Genomic DNA, 12,010 nt, shown 5'->3' on the forward strand with positions numbered 1-12,010 from the left:
GCTCACACCTGTAATCCCAGCACTTTGGGAGGCCAAGGTGGGTGGATCATGAGGTCAGGAGATTGAGACCATCCTGGCTAATAAGGTGAAACCCCATCTCTACTAAAAATGCAAAAAAATTAGCCAGGCGTGATGGTGCACACCTGTGGTCCCAGCTACTTGGGAGGCTGAGGCAGGAGAATCACTTGAACCCAGGAGGCGGAGGCTGCAGTGAGCCGAGATCGGGCGACTGCACTCCAGCCTGGGGGACAGAGCAAGACTCCATCTCAAAAAAAAAAAAAAAAAAAAGAATATTGGCCTTAAAAGGAAATGAAGTTCCGATACATGCTACAATGTTAAATAAGCCAGACACAAAATGGCAAACATGGTATGGTTCCATTTATATGAGGTTTACAAAATATTTTTTATAGTCAGTGGAATAGACAGTACCAGGGGTTGGGGGAGAAGGGGAAGTAGGGAGTTATTGCTGAATGATTAATAGTTGCTGTTTTTAATTATGAAACATTTTAGAAATAGATCTTGGTGATGGTTACACAACATTTTGAATGTACTTAATGCTATTCAGTTGAACATTTAAAATGGTTAAAATAATGAACTTTACATTATGTATATTTTATCACAATTTTTTAAAACAGTTCATGAGAAGATGTCAAAGGCCTGGGAGACTGGGATGGAGAGGAGAGGAGTGGGACATTCAGTACCTAGGACTAGAATCAGCAGAAATTGTTCATTCATTGAGGGGTAGGGAGGTGGGTGTGTTTGGTGTGGTGCTCATATTGCCAGATTGAGATCTTGGGGGATTGTGTAAGACACTGTGAAGATTAACCGGTGATGCACACTGAAGAACAGGCCTGCAATGCTGGACCATGGCTTGTTCATCTGCAGTCTCCTTCAACTTAAGTGCTGTGAGCGATCACATGATATAATAGAAATGTGATTTGGCCATGGCAGCACCCGATTTACCATCACAGACAATTCAGCCAAAAAAATTAACAAACAAATAAATAGTAGCTAACATTTACTGACCACTTGCAATGCACAAACACTGTGCCAGGCACTTCACATGCATCTGTTTAATCCTCACAACTGCCCTCTGAGGCATGATCGTCTTCATTTTACAAACCTTATGTTGAGCCATGCTATATCATTTGCCATTCCCTAAAAAATGCCGTACACGGTCAAACTTCAATATCCGTATTCATTTCTGATTCCTAAGGCAATAGTGTCCTTCTGTCATTTTACTGTGTACATTCAATTCTACTCATCCTCCAGGGCCCCTTCCAGTGTCATCCATCCTACCAAGTGCTCCAAGCCCATCTCACCCAGAACGGTCATTTCCTCTTCAGGTCTCACTTAGCATTTAGTCTCTTAAGAAGATGTCTTCAGAGTAATGTCTCCCTGATATGATTGTGGGCTCCTTGAGAACAGAAGCCAGTTTTTCTTAGTCTTTGAATTTCTAACCACAAAGTGCCTTTCATTCAAAATCACTCTCAGAATGTTGACTTCCTGTAAGTGGATGAACTGAGCTTTAAAAAGGACAGGAGGCTGAAGTGGAAAGATTCCTTGAGCTCAGGAGTTAAAGACTATGGCAAGCTGTGAGCTGTGAACACATCACTGCAGTCTAGCCTGGGCAACAGAGCAAGACCCTATCTCTTGAAAAAAAAATGAGGTTATAGGGAACCTCATCTGTACCTCATGAGCAGAACCTGGACCTGCTCAGTCTTCATCCAGTTCTCTTTCTGTGTTACCCTAATGTCTTCTGTCTTTCCAGCTCTGCAAATAAATTTGCATTCTAAAATCAACTATAGTCCAGAGGTTGGGCAGAGTTCACGCCTATAATCCCAGCACTTTGAGAGGCCAAGGCAGCGGATCATCTCAGGTCAGGAGTTCAAGACCAGCCTGCCCAACATGATGAAACCCCATCTCTACTAAAAATACAAAATCAGCTGGGAGTGGTGGTGCATGACTATAATCCCAGCTATTTGGGAGGCTGAGACAGGAAGATTGCTTGAACCCAGGAGGTGGAGGTTGCAGTGAGCCGAGATTGAGCCATTGCACTCCAGCCTGGGCAACAAGAGTGAAATTCCATCTAAATAACTAACTAAATAAATAAATAAAATCAACTATAGTCCATAAAAGGGAGCATCTTAATTTTTTTTTGCCACGTTAAAAATTCACAGCCAGAAATATTGGAAGTCTCAAGCCTTTCTTCCATTCATGTCCTCTCTGATGTCCTCACTAGACCATCAGGTGCACAAAGGATAGGATTGGTTCTTTTTTTTATTTTTTGCTGTATACCTGGTTTCCAGCATAGTGCCTACGACATAGCAGGTACCTAGTAAATGTTGTTGAATGAGGAATGAACCCACTACTTCTTACTTAAAAGACCTAAGGCTATCAGGAGGAATTAGCAGACCATGCTGGCTCATTTGTTAAGCTAAGGCTAGTCCCTCTCTAACAGCCAGTTGAATTACCTACCCCACATCTACTAGGCACCTTGACATTTATGCCACATTCCCCTTCTCTTGTACCTCTCTGATAAAAATCTCCTGTGTTGGGAGCTGGGGGGCCAGTATTAAAGCTAAACCTGACTTCTCTTGCAGACCTAAAGAACTCCTTCACTCTCTGCCAGATCTTTTCCTGATCCTTGCCCAAAAGGAGATTATCTCTGTAATTCCTGTCACACATTATGATTCCCCTTTTCCTCATTTTTCTCCTTCCCACCCATTCCTAGCCAAGCACTGCCTCATCCTCTAATCCTGTTCAGTGTCTCTCAGGATTCCTTGACACAATTTCAATGCTGTCGAGCCCTGAAGCTGGGCATCAAAGGAATAAAGCCTGAAAATGATTGATTCTGCCATAGACATAGTAATATCCCGTGTCCTAGGTTTGGGCCATGTGTATGTGTGTGTACTGCCTCACCTTCAGCCAGAGGTACAGAGCCCATGTTGAAAAAATATGAGTCATCGTTAAGTGTTCTTGTCTACATTTTTAAAAAAATATATTGTTAGCGTGAATAAACAAGTATTAGAATCAGTTCTATTAGAATTTTATCCACTTGTTTATTTTAATGGAGTTGAGTTTGTGAGCAAAATGAGAGAATCTGAATATGTGCTGGAGAGAGGCAGGTGGACAGGTAAGAAGAGAAGCAAGTGGGAATGGCTGGATACTAATCTTGAGGAAGAGCTGGACGTTAATCTCGTATCCAGCTGCCTACCTTATCCTATAGTGAACTCACAGCATTTCCTCCCTGGCACAACTTTTTGCTGGAATTTACACAGATGTAGACAATTATGCCTTTGAAACCTGAAATTTGGCTTCCAAAGCAGTTTATCCCATTGTCTACACAGATGCCACTTGAGTGAGATTTAGAAAATTCAAGAGTTTAGAAAATGGTATCCTCCATCCCTGCCAGAGGCCTTTTGAGCTCATAACATTTAAAAACAAAATGAGGCACTCCAGTAGGCTTTGGTGCATATCCACAGGCAGATTTGGCAGACTTGTCACTCAGTGTCCCTGGCTTGGGTATGTTTTCTTCTCCCCCACATCCTCCTTTTCCAGGAGCAGAGCTGCTCCACATGTGAGTTCCAATGCCAGCCGACATAGGAGAGCAAGCTTCTCCCTCTGGGACCCACTGGCCATGAACCTGCAAGCAGCTGCTTTTTCTTCCCAAATGTGGTCAGAGCTCCTGGACTCAAGTAGAGAGAAAAATACTGCCTTGAAGTTGTCTTCAGTATAAACTGATACTGGTTCTCTAAGAAGAGTGTGTCTGTGAGTTAAATGGCCCAAGAATGAAAAGAAAGGCCTGCTCAGAGTTCTGTCAGGTAGCTTTCAGGTTATAGACAGCTTTAGAAAACCAACATGCTGCACTCAGATAAGGAGATCAAATAGGAGATTTACAGAGAGTGCCAGGCTCAAGACAGCAATAGCAAAGTCTACCTTTGACCTTCTGGGTGTTTCTCTTTCACTAGAGAAATTCCATCACACATCAGGAAATTGATTTTACAAAACGTGTATTTTAAGCTTGGCTTCACAAATTCTAGAGAGAAGTTCCTCCCTGATACTTATTTCAGGGAAGGTGTAGTAAAGGTAAAAGAAATGAGAGCAAATCAGGTGCCTTCTGACAACCAGCCAAGTTCATTCCCTGTCTTTCTAGATCTCCTACACTAAGAGAAGGAGGGCAACTAGTTCCCAAGGGGTCGGGGCAGGCATTTTCCCCAATTCAGGGTTTAAATCTGGAGTCAATGGGTTCCAGGAAAACCAATTCGAAAGTGCTTGGACATATCCACTTATAGTTTTGTTTGTTTGTTTGTTTGTTTCAAAAATGTCCACCACTTTCCTTGGATTCTCAGAGAAATCTGTGGGCAAAACCAGGTTAAGAACTGTTCCCCTGTACTCTGTATTATTTCACATTACCTTGTCATCAGGGACAGAGATCCCGAAAGCAGAGCCCCAGCAGTAGCAGATGAACCCAACCTGTTGCCTAAGTCCTTATTGAATAAGGAAATTAGTACCCACCACATTGATTCCCTCCTGACTGGCATCCCCAACCTCTACTCTTAGAGTAAATGAAATATGAACTACTCTTTCCACCACCACCATTCTATCCCAGCATTATTTATTCCTTTCATGATACTCAGTATATTTGATAAAAATCTTCTCTCTGCCTCATTGCCCACCCCAGCAGGAACAGGCCCAGGTGGGTATTCTTCTGTTGCAGAGACTCCTTCCCTTATCTACTCAACCAGGCAAAAGAACCTTGGTTAAATGATCAGTTGGGCCCATCCTGGTTTTGTTTCCATTCTTAAAAGGATCTGAAGGTATTATCATAATCCAGGACTATATAAAGGCTTAAAAAAGATTAAGGTCATTGACTTTATGTAAGTATACACACCTAAATAGCAAACTATCAAGAATATCCGTCTCTGCTACAGGCTGTGCTTCTGACACTATCAGGAAGATTGGTGAAACCTCCAAGCAGGAAGATATGACGAAAGGGCCAGCCATGGTGGCTCACACCTGTAATCCCAACACTTTGGGAGGCTGAGGCAGGCAGATCACGAGGTTGGGAGTTCAAGACCAGCCTGGCCAACATGATGAAACCCCGTCTCTACTAAAAATACAAAAATTAGCTTGGCGTGGTGGCACATGCCTGTAATCCCAGCTATTCAGGAGGCTGAGGTAGAAGAATTGCTTGAACCTGGGAGGTGGAGGTTGCAGTGAGCCGAGATTTCACCACTGTACTCCAGCCTGGGAGACAGAGTGAAACTCGGTCTCAAAAAAAAAACACAAGATATGACAAAAGGACATGTCTCTGCCTAGACTCTACTGCTGTTTCAGCTTTTGACACTTTTTATCATCCACTCTTTTCCCATCTCTAAGTATTGAGTTCCTTATATCAGTGTTAACATAATTGTAAAGAATTATCCTTTTTTCCACTCTGCAAATTTTCAAAGGTCAGGCTTTATGTAGAGAATCTTTATCCAGTATAGTATTTCAGCAATAACACTATCTTTCCTATTTTGCTAATACTCTAGAGTGACATTTAATTTATCATCCAAAAGCAATGCTAAACTATGACAATAGGTGTAGACCAAGATCACTGTAGCCAAACTGAAGCCAAAGGTCACCATGTTCTGCACAGAACCATGCAGGGCTAAGTGGTTCGCTCTCCTCCATCACATCCTGTAACTGCAACATCCGCCTCATATTGGATCTCTCTCCCGCTAGCATGATAGTGGTAGAAGGTGCTTTGAAGCAGGAAGATAATAAATTCCAAATTAAGCACTATCTGAAAAGAAAAGTCGCCCATTTTACTGAAGTCATAAACTCTAGGCCATTGCCTATGCTGCATTATCAACACATTCTTTGCCCCAGCCAGCTGCAGTTTGGCTGTTTAACCATCTCATGTTCTTTAGCATGTCGAGTAGACCATGTTGGAACCATAATAGGTCTGTTGCCTGATGTGTACAGCAAGTCAATACACCAAGATATGGGGTTGCAGCAGAGAAAGAGTTTAATTATAGGGCCGCTAAATGAGGAGATGGGAGGAAACCTCAAATCTGTCTCCCCAAGGAGTTTGGGGCTAGGATTTTTAAGGGTTTTGGAGTAGGCTGAAGTTGGGAGATCATTGATTGGTCACAGAAAGCAGCATGAGGTCATGGGACAGGGAGATGAAGAAACAATATTCTCATGTTGACCCATTTCCTCTGTGAGGGTCCTTAAACTGGCTGCAGTCAGCCGTTCCACTGGAATTCAGTATCTGCTTCAGCAATTCTTAAACAAAAATCCTATGATTCTAACATCAGAAATCCTATGTATAGGAACAGTAGAGATGCAAGTGGTCAGTATCTAGTGCTACAGACTTTCAGTTACAAGGAAGTGAGTCAAAGTACAGACTGATTAATACTGAATTATAACTATATTTCTTTCCAGAATTCTTGTTAAGCCTGTGAAGATTGCTTCAATGTTATATTTAATTCCCTGATTTTTCTCCATAAATTGCATACAAATTCAAGGTCTCATTCAATATGCATGTAACCAAAAAGATAATCTATGTCTTACTTAATCTATACCATGGTTGTTAGGAGCCAATGATAAAATACAACATAGCCCCACACTCAAAATTCTTCTTTCCACAGATCCGAAATGTGGCAGCAAATCTCTGTGTAGACAGCAAGCATGGAGCCACCGGAACAGAGCTGAGGCTGGATATCTGTGTCAAGGATGGTTCTGAAAGAACATGGTCTCATGAACAGGTATGTCACCTCCCAGAAGCCAGGGCAGTGGGAGCCAGTGGGGGGCTGAGGCAGACACAGAGGGATGCAGCTGGAACAAATCTCCGAATGGTGCAGATGGCGCTTGTGGGACCCGGAGTGAGGCCGCTGTATCACCAACCAGCCCTGCAGTTCAGTAAATCACTTAATGTCTCTGTTTATGTTTCTTCTCAGAGCAGTTGTGATAATTAGTTCAGATAATGTACACAATTATGCTCTAAATATGAGAAAGGACGGGAGAAATGTGGATTGCGACCCTAGTCATTTCTTTTCCCAGAATGTTTAACAGAGGAAGCCTGTAGAGTGCTTTGGAACACTTCCAGCTAAATTTCATGGTTTTAATGACTCTGCTGTTCTGCGTTTGTGACGTCATCTTAACCTTGCTTTTCCCCTGGCCATGAACAGATCACTTTACATGGGCCTCCTGTTATTGTAGTAGTTTTTAATCTTACATGTGAAGGATGTAAGCAACAACACCCCGACGTGGACTTCAGGAAATACTTTAAGGCTATGTATTGCTTTTATTGATTTTTGTTTTGTTTGCTTTTTTCTATTTTTGTGGGTACATAGTAGGTGTATATATGGGGTACATGAGGTGTTTTGATACAGGCATGCAATGCATAACAATCACATCATGTAAAATGGTGTCCATCCCCTCAAGCATTTATCCTTTGTGTTACAAACAATCCAATTCTATTATTTTACTTATTTTAATATGTACAATTAACTAATAATTGACTATAGTCACCCTGTTGTGCTATCAAATACTAGGTCTTTTTCATTCTTTCTATTTTTTGTACCCATTAAGCATCCCCACCTCCCACCCTCCGCCTCATACATTCCACTACCCCTGCCAGCCTCTGGTAACAATCCTTCTACTATCATCTCCATGGGTTCAATTGTTTTGATTTTTAGATCCCACAAATGAGTGAAAATATGCAATGTTTCTCTTTCCATACCTGGCTTATTTCACTTAACATAATGACTTCCAGTTCCACCCACATTGTTGCAAATGACAGGATCTCATTCTTCTTTATGGCTGAATAGTACTCCATTATGTATAGGTACCACATTTTCTTTATTCATTCATCTATTGATGGACTCTTAGGTTGCTTCCAAATTTTGGCCATTGTGAACAGTGCTGCATCAAACATGGGAGTGCAGGTGTCTCCTCAATATACTGATTTCCTTTCTTTTGGGTATACACCCAGCAGTGGTATTGCTGGATCACATGATAGCTCAATTTTTAGTGTGTGTGTGTGTGTGTGTGTGTGTGTGTGTTTTTTAGACGGAGTCTTGCTCTGTCACCACGCTGGAGTGCAGTGGCACAATCTCAGCTCACTGCAACCTCCTACTCCCTGGTTCAAACGATTCTCCTTCCTCAGCCTCCCGAGAAGCTGGGGTTACAGGCACACACCACCATGCCCAGCTAATTTTTGGCATTTTTTTTTTTTTTAGTAGAGACAGAGTTTCACCATGTTGGCCAGGATCGTCTTGATCTCCTGACCTCATGATCTGCCCACCTCGGCCTCCCAAAGTGCTGGGATTACAGGAATGAGCCACCGTGCCCAGCCAATTTTTAGTTTTTTGAGGAACCTCCAAACTGTTCTCCATAGTACCTGTACTAAGTTACATTCCTGCCAACAATGTATAAGGTTTCCCATTTCTCTGTATCCTCGACAGCATTTGTTATTGCCTATCTTTTGGATAAAAGCCATTTCAACTGGGGTGAGATGATAACTTATTGTAGTTTTGATCTGCATTTCTCTGATGATCAATAATCTTGAGCACCTTTTCATATGCCAGTTTGCCATTTGTATGTCTTCTTTTGAGAAATATCTATTAAAATCTTTGCCCAATTTTTAATCAAATTATTGGGTTTTTTATATAGAGTTGTTTGAGCTCCTTATATATTACAGTTATTAATCCCTTGTCATATAGGTAGTCTGCAAATATTTTCTCCCATTCTGTGGGTTGTCTCTTCACTTTGTCGATTGTTTCCTTTGCTGTGCAGAAGCTTTTTAGTTTGATGTGATCCAATTTGTCTATTCTTGCTTTGGCTTCCTGTGCTTGGGGGGTGTTACTCAAGACATTTTGCCCAGACCAATGTCCTGGAGAGTTTCCTCAATGTTTTCTTATAGTAGTTGTATAGTTTGAGGTCTTAGATTTAAGTCTTTAATCCATTTTAATTTGATTTTTGTACATGACAGAAGATGGGGTCGAGCTACTCTCCCGAGTAGCTGGGATTACAGGCTTCTGCATGTGGATATCCAGTTTTCCCAGCACCATTTATTAAAGAGACTGTCTTTTCCCCAGTGTACGTTCTTGATACCTATGTCAAAAATGAGTTGACTGTAGGTGTGTGGATTTGTTTTTGGGTTCTCTATTCTGTTCTATGTAAGACTGAATTGCTTTTAATTGACAAACATTTCATTGCAACTCAGTTTAAGTGAGATATGATTTCTAACCCGCTTAGAAATTTGAAAGTCCTTGCAAGCAGCTTCCCTGATACTGTGTCACCTGTGAAAGAGAAAAGATAGTGGGCTAAATTGTCTTTGCTCTCTTTTAGCATTTTTGTTTCTTGTATTTTAGAGATGGGGTCTTGCTCTGTCACCCAGACTGGAGTGCAGTGATGTGATCAAAGCTCACTGCAGCCTCAAACTCCTGGGCTCAAGCGATCCTCTTGCCTCAGCAGCCTGAGTAGCTCAGACCACAGGTGCATACCACTAAGCTCACCTAACCCTTTTCACTGTTTTAATTTTAAATTAAGAAATATTTCAATAGAAAGCTACAGAAAATATCACAGTAGATATTTATGTACTCATCACACTTATCTCTTATGAAAACCAAAAAAGTAAGCAAGCAGTTCCCAGTAAGGCGTTACTGCCTCCTATAGCCAGATTCCTCTGGTGTCCATCTTGTACATTAAACTAGAAAAGGTTCACCATGCCCAGCACAGGATGTTAAAGAGTTGTCCAGACGTGCTGAGATTCACCTCCCTCACCCCACCTCACTGCCCCTCCCTGCCCTCTACCACGCATTACAATGCAGAGCATCATGATGCAAGGAAAACAGCCACAGACCAAGTCCACAATACAATCCAGAGTCATTCAGTCCATCAACAGTGCCTCTCCTCTAACCACTGATCCGATGTTTGAACCCTCTCCCCACAGCCTCATGGTATTCTAGGAGGACTGTGGGCCTTGTAGCCAGGCCAACCTGGATTTTAGTTTAAACCATGTGGCGTTGTGAAATTGTGAAATCTTTCTAGGCCATAGTTCTTCCATCTTGGACAGGGTGGTTAGGAGAATAAATCTTGGGGCAGCATCTTGCACATGCAGCAGGTGCAGAGTAATATCCTCTCCCTCTTGTCTTCCTTCTCTCAAACACTCACAAATCCCTTTATGCTAATACCAAATTAGAAACCTCTCTCAGGTCCAAGGCAGCTGGGACTTTGGCTTCATTTATCTGTTCCCAGCATAGTCAGCAAATACTAGTTATTATTCACTCAAATGTGCCCTGCATGGCTAGGCATGGTGACTCGCGCCTATAATCCCAGCACTTTGGGAGGCTGAGGCGGGTGGCTCACTTGAGGTCAGGAGTTCGAGACCAGCCTTGCTAACATGTTGAAACCCCACCTCTACTAAAAATACAAAAATCAGCCAGGCTTGGTGGCTAATTTATATATACATATGCATGTATATATCCAGATGGGTTTATAGAAGGCTCTGTGACTCCAGGATTTATTGATAGGAATCAAATATCAGTGAAAAGTTATTTGTCTCCTCCTTCCTCTGTCTGTTTCTATAGGCACCATGGGGATGTTACTGGGGTCCTGAGGAATAGTGTTGGACGGTTAACTCCAACAAGCAATTCTGATTTCAGCCTGGGAGCAAGAGAGAAGGCTTTAGAAGCTATCAGTAAGGCTGGCATCTAGAGTGGAAAAGAACTTTTTAAAAAAGAAAAGGAGCAAGCCATAAGGAAAAGCTTCATTTCTTGGGCTAAATTCCTCTCTACCATCTCTATTCAGCCCAGCTAAGAAACACACGTGGCCAGCTGGTGAATATAAAGCAGGCCTAAATGCCTGAACTGGGCTTAATATTTCTATCCAGTAGTGCTCTAGAATGAAATCTGCTCTGGCCTGCAGATTTTATTTGACAGCTGAACATGGACATAAACAAAGGCAACGATATTGCATACACTTTAAAAATTGCTGGTTCACTCCCGCACCCCCCACATCCCCCAACTGGCCACCTGCCACCCCCAGGCTAAAATGCAAAAATCTATGGCCTGTAATTCAAGAAATGGTCACCAGAGGGCAGCACTAGACAAGCAGAAAACTACATAGGCAGCACAGAAAGACCGGTTAATACAGCTCTTTAAAAAGATTTCCTGTCTCTAGAGATCCTAAAAATGAAGCTACAGTAGGATTAAATAAGGTTGATAAGCGGTGGAAAATGCATCATATTTAAATATTGCCATATATTGACTTGGAGGTTAAAACATTACAAGCTGTTTCATTCGCCAGTAATTAACTGTAAGCTTTATTCAATGTGTCACTCAGTGACTTATAAGAATTAGGAATCACTCTTCTACATTTAGATTAAAATTCCTGCACGAGGAAGGCATATCGGAACATGACAATTATGGATTTTCTTTTTAATTCAAAAACATTCAAAGAACACAAAAGGAGACTTATTAGAGTTGAAATAATCCCTTTTTTCCAAAAAAAAGTGGCAAAAATAAAAAAAAGGAAAAAACAAAATTGTTACATGGGAAATAAAAAAGAGTCCATTGAAGGACCTGTATAAGAAAATGCCTTCTACTGCAGAACACTGGTGGTGACTAATGTGGTTTCTGTGAAGGAAGCAAATGTATGATTCATTTTGCCAGGGCAATCTGCATAGCTGTTTGATATCGTGGTAGCATTATGCTTCCTCTAGGGATCAAGAAAGAAAAACAAAAATAGATCCTAATAAGACTATAAGGTCTGGAAAGAATAATCCCCAGCTCCCACTGAGTCCAAGGGAGAGGAGTGGGGAGGAGGAGGAACCCCCTTGGCCTAGTTTGGCTGTTCCCACTCTGCAGGCCCAGCAGCAGGCTTCGATGTCATGCTGGGGAGCAAGTGTTGCAGCCCAGCTTTCGTCCTCCCGAGGAAGCAAACACGGGCTCCCTTTCCAGGGCCTAGGGGAAGGTTCACAAAGACAGAAGCAAGCAAATGTGTGCATCCAGGG

The 12,010-nt window shown here is 42.0% G+C and overlaps 1 protein-coding gene across 2 annotated transcripts in view; it reads left to right on the plus strand.

The window, feature by feature from the left end:
- The window catches only part of GALNTL6 (polypeptide N-acetylgalactosaminyltransferase like 6), a 1,250,255-nt gene that overhangs the window by 1,210,924 nt on the left and 27,321 nt on the right, over nucleotides 1-12,010 (plus strand). For both annotated transcript variants that reach the window (XM_003257974.4, XM_012507976.2), the window contains one exon: nucleotides 6,642-6,758. In XM_003257974.4, coding sequence (XP_003258022.2) covers nucleotides 6,642-6,758 — 117 coding nt within the window. The remainder of the gene's footprint in view (nucleotides 1-6,641; nucleotides 6,759-12,010) is intronic.

This window comes from Nomascus leucogenys, chromosome 7b, assembly GCF_006542625.1.
Source record: "Nomascus leucogenys isolate Asia chromosome 7b, Asia_NLE_v1, whole genome shotgun sequence".
Lineage (NCBI taxonomy): Eukaryota > Metazoa > Chordata > Mammalia > Primates > Hylobatidae > Nomascus > Nomascus leucogenys.